The following is a 20,120-nucleotide window of genomic DNA, read 5'->3' as shown; positions in this document are numbered from 1 at the left end:
TTAAACAATTTTATTAACGAATACTGAAATAACATAGAGAAATTCTACTCGTCCGACGGACTAGTTGGCAATTAAAACCACTCGTCCTTCGGGGAAATCTACTCGTCAGGACGAGCGGAGGAGTGCTTTTCCTGGGCCCTGATATTAAGGAGGACCATTTATACCTTTTAATTATAAATATTATCATATTTGGATTTTAATGGAAGTTGTTTTTCGATGGACATACAGCAAAACTATAATAATACATCAGAGGCGGTATGCAGTCTAATAGAAGAAGAACAAATAGGAGTACCGAAATGTCTCAACTTGGTACCGAAACATCAGGATTGTAGCAGAACTTGACTGGGCTAACGCCAGTGGCCAGGTAGCTCAAATGGTTAGAGCATGTCCATCTAGAGCTTGGAGGTCTTGGGTTCGAGTCCCGGTCTGGTCATTGCATTTTTTCTCTCCTGTTACATTTGGTCTATTACTTAGTACTCATGCCCACGGTGGTATATATAGCGGGTCTCATGTGTGTCTTTGGTGTCAAAGACTTAGTTGAAGAAGGCAGGAATGTATATAGCGGAAATGGATTGGCTAAAACGCCGGTAGCGAAGTAGTTCAAATGGTTCGAGCGTCCGTGTAGATTTCGTTTAAACCTTCTGATACAACAGTACCTTGTGACGAAACGTCGGTATCCCACTGCCAACATTTAGTTCATCTTTGCAATAGTCTATAGTACATAATGTTTCTTGTTTCAACTGATATGCCTAAATTAAGGAGTATTTTTAAAGACAGCGACTGTTCGCAGCGTAAACCTGATGTACACCAATTTGGCGCTTTGGATGCATACAGCAACCAGAAATATCAAATCTATACCTAATTGGGGCCCAAAACTGTGGACGCTGGGAGATTCAACTCACCTTATTTCATTTTCCTTCAGCTGATAAGCATGACAAGCCTTTGAATGGCCAGTAGTAATATCCGTCGTTATTAGTAACGTTGTCTTTATACAGACAAAAGCGTGAACATCTTTGAAAATGTCAAACAAACATATTCAACATTCAACCCAATCCTCAATACTCTATCTTGGTCGCCATGTTGTGTGTATGCGGCCGTAATTATGTATTTTTGAGAATAAGAGAACTATTTAACTAATTTGAGATGGATAAAAAAATGTTTAAATATATATGCATTTTATGAATATGTACAAATAAATACTGCCAACACGATCATTTAAAAAGAAGCCTTCTTAATGCTGCTTATATGGCATTGTTTTTATTGTTGTCGTATTTATCCAGATTCGGGGCCACCATTTATTGACCGGAAGTACGTCACGTACGTATTCTGAAAACATGGCTGCCAATTGTTTGGAATCTCCTAGCACACAAGTTATACATACGTACAGATGGTAAGAATCGTCTGGTGATCGCCTATAACCACCGATGATATAGAGCGAGCAAACCACTGTTAAATTGTCATAAACAAAATAAGTTTTTAGACTTAATATGAATTTCAAAGGCGTGGAATTCTTCTCCGATACCGTATAAGCTTTCCCACTGTCAGTACTGTACAGTATCATTTAGACCGAGTTTCCTCTGGCCCTAACACCATGTCTGGTGTAGGGCCAGGGCGCATTACTATAGGAAAATGTGGAAATCTCAGACACCGTTTGGAGTCACTAGGATTTTGGTGCAAATACAATAAAATCGGGTGTGACATAACACCTCCCTTACATATATGGATAAATGAGATTACGTATTTACCCCAGAACACCCATTTAGGCTGGTCACATATAAATAGGTAATGTTTTAAATTTATTTTCTCCTCATCACCAATATTGTGATAATTCACAATGGGAATATATAAATCTATAGACTTAGTCTATGGTATGCCGTGAACAGCAAAGCTAGTCTTCGGTCAAACTGGCACAGCGTGAAACACATCCGTACAGTATCAGCTTTGCATTGTAGACTGGCGAGTGCCATGACGTACCGTTGCACATCGACTTCGGGGCGAGTTGACATGGGCCAACTAACTGTGTGCTGTCTGCTCGTCACATATATTCACAACACTAAACACTGGGCGCCAACAAAGCCTTGGCACAGTTACACACTGGTCCAGAAGGAAGCCGATGCCTGCATGTTTACACAGAGTAGATTTACTAGTTTAAAAAAAAGGATTCCAGAATAGACAGAGTCCAGATTAGACATAGTTTAAGTACTATAGATAAAGAAGGAATTTTTTCGGGACTAAATTACTAATCGGTTTAGACAAAGATCTGATTCATATGGAATTATGAAGTTTCATATATAAATTTCTTTAAACAAAAACATAGTGAGGTTTTAAAGTGAGTGTATATATGGTGACAGTTTGCCTCAAATATTTTTTTCCCGCAAAAAACATTTCAACCCCACTCATAATGGTTTACTGCAATGACAAATTAAAAATAAAATAAAAAAAAAAATCACACTCCTTTATTTGCCTGTTCCTTGATTCCTTTGTCTGTAAGGGGCCGCGGTGGCCGAGTGGTTAAGGTGTCCCAACACTTTAACACTAGCCCTCCACCTCTGGGTTGCGACTTCGAAACCTACGTGGGGCAGTTGCCAGGTACTGACCGTAGGCCGGTGGTTTTTCTCCGGGTACTCCAGCTTTCCTCCACCTCCAAAACCTGGCACGTTCTTAAATGACCCTGGCTGTTAATAGGACGTTAAACAAAAAAAAAACCTTTGTCTGTTCCTTCATGTCATTTGTCTGTGATTTGCAATCATATACAGGCAACCATCTTGGATTTTGATAGTCAACATTTTTTACCAATATTTCTCAACATTACTAAAGGCATTTCCTAAAATTCCCCATGTTGCCAAGTTATGTAACCAACTTTCTAGGACTCATCAGAAAAGTGGATGGCTGAAAGTACAACAATCGTATAGATTGGGAATAGAATTTTGTTTGCACTATTTCACGATCGCTTCAGCTAGGTCAAAGCTATAACGGACGAAACTCGAGTTGACAGTATTCTTCTCAATAACACTCCAAATCTACCATCCCATCTTGTTGTGTCCAACCAACTCCTTGATCTTCATTGTGTTGGTGGGATGCCTGACATACCTATATTGGTATCCAAGCAGAAAATGACTACACCTTATTAAATCCGAACAAATAGTCGATTATTCTCTCTTTTAAGTATCTATTTTATGAATGAATTATATTAACCGGTGGATATTTCTGAAAAAAAAGCAGTTACTTATCATAGCAGTTATCATGAATAAAAATGTTGATATTCATGTCACACACAAATCTCCCTTATTTTAGGCAAAAATCCCTTTAACAAGATAATCATCCATCTCCCTTATTGGTCTCCAAAAAGTATGGCATATATGTTTATGTATATCTTACAAAACAGAAGAGTAAGAAGAGGGAAGGTGAACCATGTAAACTTTCAACTCAATTTTATTTTCTATTTAGGAGGAGACTTTAGGCTGCCTGTAAGATCAAACTGCCATGGTTAAGTAACCATCGACAATGTCCAGCCCTAGTGCCAAGCCGGACATTGGCAGTAAGGTGCTACCTGGAGACAAGTCGGGGCTTCCGTATGAAATTTGGAGGATCATCCTGTCTTACCTTTCAGAAGATGACCTGTGTCGTAGCTCCTGTGTGTGTAAAACCTGGAATGACCTCATCGTCAGTCTGGACAACACCAGGTCAGAATTTTCGTTTCTTAATTATACCTTTGACATATGTGTGTGTCTGTATGGTGTGTACAAAATATCTCGGAAATCTTGGCAGATTTAATAGATATATACACACCATAACATCACACCATCAAATTCTACACCTGGTCAGATCTTATTGTTCATATATAATGTCAAAATTAGATGTCAAAGGTCACACTTGACCATTTTTAGGTCACCTGAGACGAAGTCTTAAGTGACCTATTTCAACCGCCTTTTGTCCATTGTGCATTCGTAAACAATTTACATTTTCGACTACTTCCACAACTGCTCAACCAAATTCAATAAAATTTGGCAGGAAGCTTCCATTGCCAAAGGTCAACCAAAATTGTGAATTATATATGGTCCCAATCCCCCAGGAGCCTGAGGGGTGGGCCAAAAGGGTCAAATAGACTAAAATTTAAAGAAACTTTTTCTCAACTTCCAGATATGGTAGAATCAAATACTCTTCACAGATAGAAAGGTCCTTTACCAAAATTGTGAATTTCATGACCCTGGGTCTCATGTTTCCCCCTGGGGAGGGGCAAAGTTTACTACGGTAAACCTCCGATTAGTTTGAACACGCGGATAGTTCGAACACACATTTTTTTCTTAGAAAAACGATAATTTTTTAGCTAGTAATAGTTCGAATTCTGGCTGTTTATAAATGACACTATTTCGGATAGTTCGAACTTTTCAAATGAAGAACATAAAGTAAGATTTTTTTCGGCAAACTCCATTGAAAGCTGGCAACGACTCAGCCACGACAACCGGCCAAGAAAAAATGCCAAGACTCAACAGGCACGTTTAGGTTATCAGATTGTATGCGTGATCATTAGAATGCGTCTGATTTAATATATGCCAAATATTTTAGCGTTAATTGAGTTTTTTTTACATTGCAAAAGACACCACGCATGAGACAGCCGATTGCAAATTTAGGCCCCGACAATGTATAAATAACATGCGATATTTGTATGAGCGCTGTATGGCAAAGTAAGAAATCGTCCGTGTATTTTCACATATAACTAGTGTTAACTTAGCATTATGATTATTTAATTGTGACTGGACATCTCTTAAGTATTGCCAGTCAAGGTATTACCTGAAAACCTGCAACCTCACGCTAGGTAAGCAGCCCAAGCGAGGTGTCGCTTGCGGTAAAGTTGAAAGGATCGGCGGCCCGATCGTGCTGAGTGACGTGAAAAGCATTCATATCCAGTCAAAACAATCCACAGGTGTCCCAATTAGTGATGGATAACTTTGCAGGTATCAAATATGTTTGGTAGATAATACCACTGGGCATATTTAAAAGCAGACATGTTGATGTTCAGACCTAATTTTAGCAACATATATCGCCTATTTTTACAGTAGTGCTTTCGTAAACGCAACAGGTTATGTAGACTACGCTTTTGATGTATTAAAGAGACCATTTATTACAATAAAATAGCGATAGTTTCTGATTCAGATACAAAATATAACCATGCGAAGATTACACTGTACAAATGTTTAACTTTTGTGTCACAAACGAAATGTGTACTGTTTTAGGGCCTGTTGTAGCTACGCATTGCCCGAGCGGCTTCGCGCAATAACCATCATAATTATTGCGAAATGAAAAACGTTTAACGACCAATTAACATTGAATTAAATAAAATACTATCATTTGACTTATTTATAAATGTGACATTGTTCAGGCCGCCGTTGTTACATATCAGATTTACGATGGATGTGTTTGTGTCTAATGATTTTACTCTGCCGAGATTTTCGCCGATATCGACTCGGATAGTTCGAACTAGCGCTTATTTTCTGAAGCATAGTTTCGAATAATTCGAACAGGTTCGTCAGTATTTATTTAATTTTGTTCGAACTAACCGGAGGTTTACCGTATATCAGCATTGAATGAATGACAGCTTGATGGTATGCACATGTTGGCACTGACTGACCCCCAGGGGCTTAATCAACATGTTCAACACATATAAGAAAAACATTGCCTGTTTTAATTTATATAACTTTACAATAGGCAATGAAAAAACATGTATGTTAACATGACAGTTATGTGAGTTTTTAAAGGTCTGGTAACTGTGTTTTCAGTTCATGAATGTTGAAAATCAAAGGCTTCTAAAAAAAAAATCTGGCATTTCAGCATTAACTGTGTTTTTTAAGCAGCATAAAATCAAAAGTAATTGATACAGAGCTATCTTATAACATATTGGGCCTGACAGACAGGTTAATTTACGGAATATCTTTGCATGTACGTAATATAATCTATAGCTGTTTTCATTTGATGTGCCAGAAATTGATAGTAATAAAATGAAAACTCATTTAAAATGCTATATTTCTGAGATAACTGGCCTGCTTACCATGTAAAACAGCCATGTTATAAAAATTGTAATTAAGATATATATGTAATAACACCATTGTGACATCATAAGCAATCGATGATATGTCACAATGAATATACAATGTCGTACGATTTTCTCTGTAGAGAAAAACATACCATCGGAGTCAAAATTTGTCTGCTTTATATATAATTTAACTTACATTTTCATTATCATTGATCTGATAAACTGAATCTTACACTCATGCTATTTAGAATTTATTAAACTTATGAACTCATTTAATTAAGTCAATATGACAATTGTCGCTCAGGCCAAAAATTATAATATGTTTGTTTCCGCCAATGCTAGAAAAGAATAGGGTAGGAAGGTGCAGAAACTGTGAACAGTTTTGCTAAGGTTTTGTAGGAAAGGAATCTTGACTCTAGTAGTCCTTCCTTGAAAGTAGACAAAAAAACCTTTAGAGTAGGCAAAAATGTTAGAGTCGGCAGGTTTAAGTTTTTTTTTAGGCCTTGTCATATCCTTTATATCTATCATATCATGAGAAATCAAACAATATTCCTTTAATTCAGATGGCGGGAGCTATACCTTCAGTGTGTTGACTGGAAACATCCCTACTGGCCACTCAACACCAAATCAGAGCCGTCGTCATGGAAACAGGCCTATAAAGAACAGTTCATATCCTCAAGGTTCTGGGTACGGACACAGAAAGAACCTGATGCTGCCACCTGTCTATACGTCTTAAAACGTCGAAAGGAAAGAAAGACGATACACGTCGGACGAGGAAAAGAACATGCTACATTGAAAAGTGCACTTGCTGTCGCACGAGAGTATGATAGAATTGTGGTGCACCCTGGGATTTACGACGAGCAGTTTGAAATGTCGTCAAAGATTCCGTTTGAGTTGGTTGGAGAGGGGGAGCTTGGGAGTGTGATTCTAGTTGTTTGTATTGAACAAATCGCCATTACAGGGCGTGTCAGTAATCTTGTGTTCAGAGCACCATGGTTCACAAACTTTATACTAAAGGTGAGAGTTACCGAGCTTATTAATTAGTTCCCTTCAGTTGAAACTGGGGGGACTATAGGTTTCCTCTATGTCCATTTTGCATGTATGCATGTATGTATGTAATGCCAAAGTTTGTCAGCAATCTAAATTCCTTGTGGGATTTTGGTTCAGCATTTTTGGGTTAAGATCAAGGTCACTGTTACTGTTTTTAGCAAGGGCCAGTAGCCAGGGGACATGTATTGCTTCAGCAATATAAAAAGCAATACCCAGTATGCTTGTTATTATAGTGTTTCCCATGTCCCTCCCGCAATATAACTAGCTAATCTCTGGAACTGCTGGTAAGTTGTTGGAAAGCTTGCAAGTCCAAAAGTATACACCTTACACCCTTCTTATTTGGTTTATACATTCATTAGAGGCCTAGGAGTGATGTTATGGCAAAATCATGCAGAAAAAATAAAAATTATGATTTTTTTGCATTTTACTATTTTGTGGACTTTACTTTTTTGGCACCAAGACCCACTAAAGTTTTTGGAAACCTTGTGAGTCCACATTCTTCTAATTTGGTTTATACATCCATTAGAGGTCTAGGAGTGATACTATGTGATGTATTATTTCAAAATGACATGCTTATACATACATTTTATATTTTTGTTTTAAAGGTGCGGTCCGGCTACCTTCAGGTAGACAATTGTATTTTGGAGGATGGCATGGTCTATGTTCAAAACCCAGGAACATGTCACCTCAAGTTCTGTACGCTACGCCATGCCACAGTCATCCTTCAGTATGTGAATGCAAGCGTTATTGAGAATTGTGAGTTTTCCCAAACTGACTCAGCGGCCATTACAGTGGAGGGCTATCCTCGTGAGGAAAAAAACTGGACTTATGGATATTTGATGGAGAAAATCGTAAGTGCTTGTGAAATTTCGCAAACACGACGTAATCCTAAGGGAGAACCAGTGCCAACTTCTGCTTTCTCTTCATCCACGACTTACACAACCAATCAAAAACATTCAGAGAAATCATGTGACTCTAAAACAGACAATGCCTCCTTTCAACCAAGTTTTGGAGGAAGAAGTGTAAGTGGCTCAGCAAAGTTTTCTCAAGTTCATTCAGAATTTACAGAGAAGCCGAGTTCAAATGTTCATTTATTCCGTAGTTTGTCAAATAAGGAGCAACTTTACTTGAAAGAATCACCTAGTTCGGATTTAGTTAGCTTTACAGAGGACTTATCTAATGTAGAATCTCATAGAAAAAATTCCAAAGCAAGTTCAATGGATGGGTTATTGAACGTTGGAAACCCTCAACCATGTACCTCAAATGTTCTGCAGGATTCTTCCTCGCACCAACCTACGAATTCCCATGGACTAACAATCACTCAACATTATGCGTCGTCGGTATCTGAACCTGTTCATCAGGGACAGGCTCCTCTCGCTACACAACAAAATGGTGAACAGCCGGCTGACCCAGTTATCAATAATGAACTGCAGTTAAATATACGACGAGATTCCTCGGATAGTGGGTCAAGGTCGCCTTTGTCAATGATTAGTGGCAGTGACCTATTTGACGGGGATGACGACAGCATTGGAAGATATGATTCAGGATCAGAACATTCAATTCCAGGCAGTAAGGACATTTACATTCTTATCCATTCCCACATTATAAAAACAAGTCATGCATAAGTTACTAATCCTGTCAGTATTGTACAGATTTCTAATACTTAGGTTGTAAACAAAGGGATAAGTGAACATTCTTGAACAAAGGATATATTCTTGAAAATGTATGTTGTTTTTATTCATCTAATTTATGTGATTGTCACATATTTAAAAAAAAAAAATTGTAGTTTTAAACTTGACATTGAGGCTAATTCAACAGCCTTACAAATACATATCATATCATGATCACAAAAATGTTTTACTCAGCGTTAATTTGATTTCCTATTAAATCATATTTAGTAAAAATCTTTAAAATGTTAATTGAAAAATTAGCTACATTATATTTATGCAGTAACACTTTTAGCTCATGTCTCGTAGATAGAGTGAGAGTGCAATGTTTTGATGCAAGCTTAAGCATTGAAAGCCATGAGTAAACTCCTTTATAATTGTGCTAGGGTTCTACCATTTGGCTTTGAGGGTTTCTGTGGGAGTTAACTATTATTTCCCGGAGTCAGAATTAATGAATAATCAGGGGGGGAAATTCCAACTTTCAAACATTTTGGACTATGGACTTTTTATGTCAGATCCAAAATTCAATGTTAAAATTTTGGAATGCCTCACTATAACCTTGGGTTTCTGTAGGGAGTTATTAACTCTCATTTGCTGCAGTCAGCGAACATTATTTTTTGGTAAAAAAAGCCCTGTATTTTGAAACATTTTGGACTTCTTATTTTGGAGTTTCTATGCGAAATCTAATATTATGTTATACTGGTCGATGCACAAATGTCTTATAGAAACCTAGCTTGATATTTAATGACCAACGTTTGTGCCCATGGTGAGAAGAATATTCTTTGCCACAGGATAGTGAGGATACACAGTTTAGCAGGAAAGTATGGATAACAATTCTCAAGTACAGCTTTGACGTGATAATTTCATGTGATAGCGCGCGCAGTTGGATATATAATGTCCATGTGATAACTGTGAAGGAGTGTTGTTAAAGGTCACCTTGGACAAATTGCTTGTGTACTCATGGTATATGGTTCAGAAGTTGGGTGTCCATAATCTAGCATCTGTCCATCTGTCAACTTTTAACTCCTTCTAGAAAACTACAAGCAACCAGGTACTGATATTTTGCCAAGAGGTACATGGGGATGTGTGCATTATAAAGTTTCCCCATATTAGTGAACTTGCCCTGTTTTCAAGGTCACAGAAGTAAATAAGTGCTTGTATACTTACGGTGTATCGTACAGAATATTTATAATATGTGTACGTACAATTCACATCGATCCATGTATGTAAATACATTGCTATCCAGGTATACATACTTAAGAAATAATTAACGATGATTTGTGTATTGTTGCAGGATATACAACGAGGACGTGGATATTTTGCAATTAAATTAATAACGAAGGCCGCAGGCCTGAGTTATTAATTAAAATTGCAAAATATCCGAGTCCGAGTTGCATATCCTGCAACAATACATGAGTCAAAGTTGATTATTTCTATTCTACCATGTACTGTTTAGTTCTGAGATCGACCTCTTTCTAATAGAAAAACAGCAAAGAACCCCGGGAAAACCTTGTAATTTATTTCTTGAGTATTGCATTATTTGTTGATGAAATATACATTTCTTTACAGACACTACAGTACTACGATCAAGAGCATCTATCATATGGCATTGATTTTGAAAATTAAAAAAGGGATACAAAAAAGAAAAGAAAAAAAAAGGATGGGGCCTCGTAGGATTCGAACTCGCGTCGTGATAAAAATTGAACGAAAGACTATATATATAGCTAACCCATTAGCCCACTCGGCTATAGTAACCTTACATAAAGTGTGTGAATATTAGATATATAAAATTGTAACAGCCTTGACTCACGAGCGTGTATTATTGGCACGAGCGTGTATTATTGGAAAATAATACATGGTTTTAAACCAATCAAAACTGGCGTTGCATAGCAAATATGGTAGAATATCTAATAAACGACTAGTCAGTATGATCATATCAGGGTATCAGGCCGACCATCAATGGGCCATTGAAACCTTTTTTTTTTTTTAAGAATGCCGATGTTGTGCAGTCTTTGGCTAGTAGATTCCTGCTATTGATTACTATTAGATTTCCTAACACGTGCACCAATGACCTTGATCTATTTTCAAGGTGAAAAGGGTCGGATATGTTAAAAATAAACAGGATCTTCACACGTTCCATGATCAAGATTTAATAAAGTAATTAAAATGTTTGTTTTAAATAGTAAGTACAAGCAGTAGTGACGAAGGCCCAATTTCTGATGGGGAAAGTGATTTTTCATCGAGCGAGGAGTCTGTGATCATGCTGTCCTATCCTGAGCATCAGTTGCCCCGGTCCGTCTCTGCTTCATGCAGTCTCAACACTGATGAAGATGTCATCTCAATATCAAGTCAAAATGAATCGGAGCATATCCCTATTGTCCATGATGATGCCATGCAAAAAGTTCTGGATGAAGTACGAGGCTGCCTCATACGACATTGTCGAATGAGTCAATGTAAAGGTGGAGCGATGGTTAGTCTGCAGGCTCAGGCAGTCATCTCGCACTGCGACCTCAGTAGTCTTGGTTATGGGGTCAGATGTATCCAGAATGCAAAGGTCAGTGTAATTATAAACACCAATAGTCATTCACTGATAATGTTTCTGTAAATTAGTCCATTTTAGTGGTAATCTGATTTTAGCGACATTCATGCTGAAAATGTGTGGTATATTAATTGATTGCACTAATTGAAGTTTTATCATACTTTTTTGTATATTATTTTATTGTTTGGCATGACTTTGATATATTTGCTAAAATTTGAGTACACAAAAATATACAGCCTTACAAACCAAACCAACCTTTAATTTCAAACCTTTAAAACTGATGTTGAGATATCAGTGTATTTAAGACCACAAGGAGGATTTTTTGTCTTATTTTTGGAGGAAAATTGGTGAATTGCAAAGGAATTTTCTGGAACTGCAAATTTAGTTTAAATAGCAATCGGGCTTGATTGGGAAGGGGGTCCATTATTGGCCCCATAGATCTCTAAGATGAAATCATGATAAATATCTGGAACCATATTGCAAAATTCTGTGTAAAATCAGAAAGACTTTTGATTGTACACAAGGATAATTGAATTAATTTGCTTTTTATGTTCAATTTTTCAATGACATAGAAAACAATGTTTGTCAAAGACTATACTAAGCAGTTCATCAAGGTATTCAGGATAGGCAGTTAGTTCAGGTATACAAAATAAACAGTTCATCAAGGTTTTCAGAATTAACAGTCCATCAATACAAGGTATTCAGGATTAGCAGTTCATCAAGGTATTCAGGATAAGCAGTTAGTTCAGGTATAAAAAAGGTATTCAGAATAAGCAGTTCATCAAGGTATTCAGGATTAGCAGTTCATCAAGGTATTCAGGATTAGCAGTTCATCAAGGTATTCAGGATTAGCAGTTCATCAAGGTATTCAGGATTAGCAGTTCATCAAGGTATTCAGGATTAGCAGTTCATCAAGGTATTCAGGATAAGCAGTTCATCAAGGTATTCAGGATAAGCAGTTCATCAAGGTATTCAGGATAAGCAGTTCATCAAGGTTTTCAGGATTAGCAGTTCATCAAGGTATTCAGGATAAGCAGTTCATCAAGGTATTCAGGATAAGCAGTTCATCAAGGTTTTCAGGATTAGCAGTTCATCAAGGTATTCAGAAAAAGAAGTTCATTAAGGTTTTCAGGATAAACAGTTCAGAATGAGTAATACATTCTTGCATAGCTTATCTAGTAATACATTCTTGCATAGCTTATCTAGCCCTTCCTGAAAACTATCCTAAGAATGTGTTTGTTTACTTACAGATTGTTTTGGTCAACAGTGAGATTCATCATAGTCGGACATCTGGAGTGTTCATGAGGTTGGCAGCCTCTGGGCTCATTGCTGGTAGGTTTACCATTCATTTGACTGTTCAAACCTGATCAAGACATCAACCATGTATTGCTATTTCATGGGTAGTTCCTTCAAATTTTTTTTTTTATGCAACCGGAGGCTCGTATAAGACTCTTTATCATTGGTTGATTAATGACGTCATTGACCTGTTTTCATTGGCATATATTTGAAGCTCAAAGGTCATGCTGAGATGACCTCCTACTGGGCATCGTTAGACCTTGTATTGCAGTGTATCGTAGAGGATTGGAAATTACAAATCTAATTTTAATTAGATTGCAGCATGTGATGACAGTTTGATGGTATGCACATGTTTGCCCTGACTGACCCCCAGGGGCTGTTGGGCATGGCTAAAAAGGGTCAAATTGACTGAAATTTCAAAAATCTTCTTCTCAAGACCAAAATTTATCGGGTAGAATCAAATATACTCTTCATAGATCTATGGAAGGGTCTTAAGGTGTTTTACCAAAATTGGGAATTTCATGACCCTTGGGTCACATATATGCCCCTGGGAAGGGGGTAAACATTACTATAGTTTATATAGGGAAATCATATTTTTGACCCTCATTTATTTGATTTCTATTGGAATTCATTCTGACTTTGTTAACATTATCAGCATGGGATGACAGCTTAATGGTATGCACATGTTGGCCCTGCCTGACCCCTTGGACTGGTGGGTGGGGCCAAAAAGGGTCAATTAAATTAACTGAAATATTTCAAATCTCAGGCCCATAGGCCTCTTGTTTTTTTTTTATGGAGGCGTTTACGCCTGCCATATTACAATCACCAACGAGTTGTGACGTCACAATCTCTCACTTTCATTTTCGTTATATTTCCTTTCACAGTTCATTTTGTAGTTTCTTTCGGTTCATATATGATGTAGTTGAACTATATATACATTTATGAAAACTATCAAGACTACAAATAAAGTGCTATTACATGAAAAAAGGTATATTCAGTATAAATTTCTCTTCGGCGGAAGCCCGGAATTTGAGACCTCTGGTGGTAATTTCTGTAACTAGGGGTAATGATTCGCTTATAATTAGTTCCAAGTATGAGGCACGTCATTGTAGTCCGTCATTCAAAGTAGATGTGCACAGAAATGTATTAACTATGCTGATAATGTTTTGAACATTTCAGGAACTATTTTGAATAAACAATAAGAATAATGTCTTGTAAATACATGTATCTACACCTGCATCGATTTTTGCAAATCTATATTGAAAATACTGTTTGAAGGGAGATAACTGCGAGATTCTGACGTTACCTTACAGAGGACACTTGTTTAACTACTAGAAATAAAGATGGCATAACAACCAAGCGCAAACAAATTCCCGATTTTCATAATACCCTCCAGGTTTTGGCTAACAACATTTCTTTTGTTTACAACTTGGTAGTTTGTTCACGAGATTTTATGAGATTTAGTCCGATATTTAGCGATCACGTGTTCCGTCTGTTTACGTGAGCGAGCACTCTGTCAAAATGGAGGCACGTGGACACGGGCTTCACACGAAGCATCAAAATGATGTTTGTCGCTAGAAATTAATATCTATCAACATAAATTAAAGGCAAGTTACTTACAAAGTTTAAATATGTTTTTTGACTCACTGAAATAAGTGTTTGTTTATTTAGGACGAAACTGTTTACGATAAGTTGTTCAAGCAGACCACAAAATCACTTTTTGCGATTATAGTCCGAATTTTCTGACGATCTTGCTATATACTATATGCAGACTTTAATCAGCTTTAAGGTGATATCAACCCCAGAACCCTTCGGATTACTGCGATAACTGATCGAAGTCCCTGTGTTTCTAATCCATGAATCGGTAGACCTACGTCTGTACGTGATGGCGTGATGGAATTCGATCGCTTATTTTTTTAAATTAAGAAAACTGGCACATATCTGTCGTGGTGGTCATTTGTGCTGTACCTTCCCCGACAGAGACAATATACAGAATCTGGATTTTTGTGATAAGGTTTACGTACTGCAGTAGCTACTCGCACTCGTAATATATATGAAAATGCTAAATTATCATTGAACCAGCTTGTCTTATTTATATATTATTCAGCTCACGATTCAACCTTTTCAAATGTTTTCAAGTAATATATATATACATTGGTATGCACCAAGCTGTGAAATGTTTGTATTACATAGAATATTTAAACAATACAAGGTAGTTGTAGATTAACAAAATATATACCAATTGCATTTTAACCTATTAGTACAACTTTTTGTTGTTTTCATGTAATATAACTTTTTGTTGTTTTCATGTAAAATGATAAATACCTGTATATCTATTGGCAATCGATATCAAATCCATATAATATAAGACTTTCTCAAATATCAATATTCCTCATAGCTTTCAAAATAAATCTATATTTGCTTTTGAAATTTAATTAAAAATGTTTGATTTTCATGTCGGGAACATATCCCTTAAAATAATCATCAATCTCCTTATTGGTCTCCAGAAAGTGTGAAAATAAATGAAACTTTTTTGTCAATAATTCTATTTATTATGAATTCATGTATAACCATTTAGGTTTTTTCCAATGTTGACCTTTAAAACTATATATATATACAAGCAACAATCTGTGGGATGTCAAATATGGAAGGCTATAGCTGTTTCAGGATAAATTGCCAAAAATGCTTATAAGTACTGTTTCTTATCACTGATCACATATATTGGGTTTTCGACTATTATGTGTTATTGCTACTTAAGTGTGATTTTTTTCGGCTTAAGTGATAATTGTATTTCTTTGTAACAGACATCGCGAGAGTTTAATTCTCCTACATATAATATTGACTCCTACAAAAAGAAGTTGAGTGATCATGAGTGGTTGACCTACGAGAGGCATTTTATCAAATCTCATATTGACCATACTAATTGCTCATGATCATATTTCATCCGGCCTAGTAAACTCTAGAAAAACATCTTAATTTATGAAAGTAGCTAACTCATTTAATGTATGTGTAAAAATTAAGTATATATATATATCGTACAAAACATCAAACTTCTAATATGGTACATATGAAACATACATTTAGGCTGAATGCCTGATAATATAATACAATTTGTACAGAGTTTACAATCCTTTGACATTCAGCTCATAATATACACTATTATAATTTGATCTGTCATCATGCGTCTGTCTTCTTCTTAAGACCAAGATATCGCAGAATGGTGTACAAAAGGTTCTTAAGCTGTTTTATCAAAATTGTTAATTTCATGGCCCCCTATGTGTCGCATTCTCCCTGGGGAGAGGATACATTTTACTATAGTTTATATAGGAAACTCATCACACATATTTTAGCATAATTGTTTCATTTTCATTGGAAATTGGTTAGCACGTGGTTAGGGCAAACTTTTCTCAATGACATATTGTCAGAGAATGTCGAGGCCAACGATTTGTTATGGGTTCAAATGTCATAAATAAAAATCTCAAATTGATTATTTTTTTCATTTCATATGAAAGAACATAGTCCACTGAAACAGAATGTGCATATTTTATTGTCATCAGATAAAAATATGGCAGAAAGAGATGGCACTTGGAAAAGAATCATAAAGCTATTTTCTCCAGCCAAAATTAAAAAATAATCCAAAATTGCAGAATAAAGGTTTCTGCTCTTTTATCTATATACACATGAAGGCTTGATGTTTGGCGCATCGATAACGTATGGCTCGCTACAAATGTTATACTTATATTTGACCTTGACCTTCATTCAAGGTCACGGGGGTCAAATGATGAAAAAAATTCAAAGTTCTTTCAAAATTATTAATTTGGGTCACATTTTAAAGAATAAGCCCTATTAAAGGTGTGTGCAATGTACATTTGTATCAAGGTCAAATAATCAAATGACGCAGATATGGCACTTTTAAAAAGAAATTCCTACCAAAATGAAAAAATGACCCAAAACTGCACATACACATGAAGGCTGGATATTTGGCAAACAGATACATGTAACATGTGTGACTGGCTACAAATATTGAGTTTATCTCTCTGACATGGACCTTCATTCACATTTTAAAGAACCGGCTCTTATGAAGGTGTGTGCGAAGTTTCAAGGGCAAATTATTTAAAATGATGCAGATATGCCCTTTAAAGAATGTTTTCTTGCCAAAATTAAAAATTATCCATAAATTGCAATTCAAATGTTGGCTCAAAAGGGGTCAATTTGGCTTAATTGACATAAATAACTTCTTCTCTGAAACTAAGCAATTGATATAGCTCATACTTGACTGGTAGCATCCTTATGGGTAGGGATTCAAAATTGTAAAAATGGTGGGGTTGGCCGCTGGGGGGCAGGGTCAAAAGGGGTCAATTGGTTTCTCTGAAACTAAGTTATGGATATAACTCACATTGGTGTGGTAGCAATCCCTATGGGGTTGTACCCAAAGTCAATTTCATTTCATGGATTAATTGCACAATTTGGTATAAAACCTACATTTGTATGGTAGCATGGTTATGGGGTGGGTATTCAAAATTGTACGAATGTTGGGGTTAACCTCCCGGGGGCTGAAGGATGGGACCAAAATAGGTCAATTTCGCTAAATTGACATTTTTAGAATAACAATAAACCAATGTACATGTACCCATATAAAATGCTTATGATATATTGACATAGAAATACCAGCGACAAATAAACTTAAGCATCATTCTTGTTTCATATCTCATAAAACCAGGTGAGCGATACAGGCCCTCTGGGCCTCTTGTTTTATCTGTGAAACCATTCAGATCCCAACTCCATAATCTTGCTGGACACCAAGAGATGAACACAATCCTGATGTAAAAATAGGCCCAGGGTTCTTTCCCCACCCCAAGGGACTTATACAATCATATTGAATTGATATCAAATATGAAAGTTTTCTTCAATATTTTGCATGTAAAACGCTGTATATTTATATACAGTACCTATAGCTACTAGGCTATTATCTACATCTTGGTGGTAAATTAAAAAGCAACAAATCACAAATCACAGTTTATTGTTAATATTGACATTGGATCTATTAAAATAGATGGAATTGATATCTAATTTTGAAATAATTGTCCTTAAAAATGAGGTCTTTGTTGAAAAAAAAGTGTAGTAACTTTTAAAAGCCGTCAATCTAATTTTGATATTATTCTAAGATCAAAATAGAAAGGAATAAACAATTTTGTTTACAAGATATTGAAAGACATTGCACACTTTCAACAAAAAAAAAGTAGCAGACACTCCCTGTATTTTCAATACATATCGTGTATTGTTATAACTTATCGAAATGCATATCATATTGTTTCGACATTTCTAATACCCAGGCCTATAAAATATAAGTTTGTTTTAAACACATAAATGCAAATTTTGAACTACCTAAGTATAAAAGATGGTTTAAAGTATGAATGTTAATGACATGTTCCTTAAAAAATTAAAATGTTTGACTTCTTAAGTAAAGGTTTGATTGAAATAAGAAATGTTTAACTACTTTTAGAAGTAGGTTTGAAACTTTAAGATGGTTAAAACTATTATGTATATCGGAACAGTCTAAACCATTACATTCATCAGGACTGTGAAAACCATTATGTCCGGTTGGTTTGACACACTTAAGTGGAAATGTTTAGTCATATTGATATCAGTTTAATTTGTATTCTTGCTTTATTTCAAATATCTCCTTTTACATCTGACTAACGCCTCCTACAGTACTTTCAGTACTTTGATTTTTAACCAAATTGATGCAGGATTGATTGCAGTTGGAATCTTTATTTACAGGGAACGACATACATTCTAACTGTGAGGCTGGCATTGACATCAGGAAAAACGCGGACCCTATTGTACAGGTATACCCTGTTGGTAGATATGGATATATGTGTGTCAAAATATGTGTATTCATATATATAGTAGACATGCGTAGAATAATGTGATTTGAATTTTGGTATCTTGTGTGTCTTTTGTGCAATCCTTTGAGATTACAGGTGGTAGACACTGCTGGTGGACTTTAGTACCAGAGGTATGCTATAACCTCAAGTGGCACAGCTCAGAATATACACATTTGAAATCCAAAATTGAAAATTCTAAAATTTATTGAGATATGGATCTGTTGCATATCTGCTTCCAGATTTTGCCATTTCTGTTGACCTATTTTTGAGTTTCCTCGGTTGCTTTCTACACATCACCTCTTGGGTAACCGCTTTCAAGTTTTCATGAACTAATTGTGTACAGTATAGAAGAATAAATTATTTTCCTTGTGACATTTTCACCAACATTTCTGCTTCATTGTCCTAACAGAGTAACAGAATCCATCATGGGAAGCGGTCAGGTGTGGTGGTGCTGGGAAGTGGGCGGGGCCACATCAACAACAACGAAATTTACCAAAACAAGGAGGCAGGAGTGTACATTTTATATCGGGGCAGTCCTGTGGTTTGGTTAGTATACAATGCAAGATTTTTTTTTTGGGATGAAGGGCTACCAAGTTTGTTCAAATTGATGACCTTGACCTTCATTCAAGTTTATAAGGGTTAAAAATGCCAAAATCTTTAAACGACGACTTCTTGATAACCAAGAGTCACAGTGACCTGATATTGCATTTGTAGCATGCTGGGATGTTTGATCAAACATATTACCTTGACCTTCATTCAAGGTAATAAGGGTCAAATATGCTGAAATTTTTAAACAACGTTTTGTTAACCAAGAGGCTCAGAGACCTGAAATTGGGAATGTAGCATTCATGGGTAAAGGGCTATAACGAATGTTCAAAAGAATTACCTTCACCTTCATTCAAGGTCCCAGGGGTCAAATACAGTAAAATATATCAAAACTCAGGTGACTGTTAAGGCCCATGGGCCTCTTGATATGAAATATTTTCCTATTGAAAATTTCAAGTTAAGGGATATTCATGAAATTGGGGACAGTGTTTGTGAATTGTGTCCCTTTCCTATGTATATATACAAAATCTTGCAAACTTGGACAATTTTCACTTTAATTAACATAGTATTTGGGAAGGAGTGGGAATCAGGGTTGATAATAAACTGGTATGGATCAACTGTCCTGGTGACAAATAAGTTTCCATAGGCTGACTGAGGTATTCTTTATACTTGTCAAATTTTATTTTCATTCTTTGAAGAGTAGTATTTTCTGAGACCATGTTATAAACAGTATATCAAAAAAATTGGAAACGGAGGAGCATATCCTAATGATTTCTAAATTTTGATATTTTTCGATTCAAATTTTAAAGAAATATTTCAATTTCTTATTGTAGATCTGGGAGAAAATAAACCATGGTTCCATATTACATCAATTTTTTTTCTGTATACAGCAAAAACCAGATCCATGGTGGGAAAGCAGCAGGGATCGCCGTTAATGAAGGGGGGCGTGGCTATGTCATAGGTAAGTTATCACTGATTGGACAACAAGGGCCGTTTACTTTTATCGCAGTCCAAATGGTTGGACTGGTTGGACCAGAGTTGTTTGTTTATGAAGTAAGGACGGACCTGGTGATATTTTGTTGTTTTCAGATGAGCTTTGACAA

General features: G+C 36.1%; 1 protein-coding gene across 1 annotated transcript in view; it reads left to right on the top strand.

Moving 5' to 3' along the window:
- The first annotated feature begins 1,318 nt into the window (after nucleotides 1-1,318).
- The window catches only part of LOC117316470 (F-box only protein 10-like), a 31,142-nt gene continuing 12,340 nt past the window's right edge, over nucleotides 1,319-20,120 (top strand). The window contains exons 1-9 of the mRNA XM_033871075.1: nucleotides 1,319-1,390; nucleotides 3,448-3,683; nucleotides 6,595-7,048; nucleotides 7,687-8,650; nucleotides 10,932-11,302; nucleotides 12,538-12,619; nucleotides 18,365-18,432; nucleotides 18,881-19,017; nucleotides 19,908-19,978. Coding sequence (XP_033726966.1) covers nucleotides 3,505-3,683; nucleotides 6,595-7,048; nucleotides 7,687-8,650; nucleotides 10,932-11,302; nucleotides 12,538-12,619; nucleotides 18,365-18,432; nucleotides 18,881-19,017; nucleotides 19,908-19,978 — 2,326 coding nt within the window. The 5' untranslated portion in view covers nucleotides 1,319-1,390; nucleotides 3,448-3,504. The remainder of the gene's footprint in view (nucleotides 1,391-3,447; nucleotides 3,684-6,594; nucleotides 7,049-7,686; nucleotides 8,651-10,931; nucleotides 11,303-12,537; nucleotides 12,620-18,364; nucleotides 18,433-18,880; nucleotides 19,018-19,907; nucleotides 19,979-20,120) is intronic.

The sequence above is a fragment of the Pecten maximus genome, chromosome 18 (genome assembly GCF_902652985.1).
Source record: "Pecten maximus chromosome 18, xPecMax1.1, whole genome shotgun sequence".
Lineage (NCBI taxonomy): Eukaryota > Metazoa > Mollusca > Bivalvia > Pectinida > Pectinidae > Pecten > Pecten maximus.
Note: the sequence above shows the minus strand (reverse complement) of the source record. Positions and strands in the feature narration are given on the sequence as shown.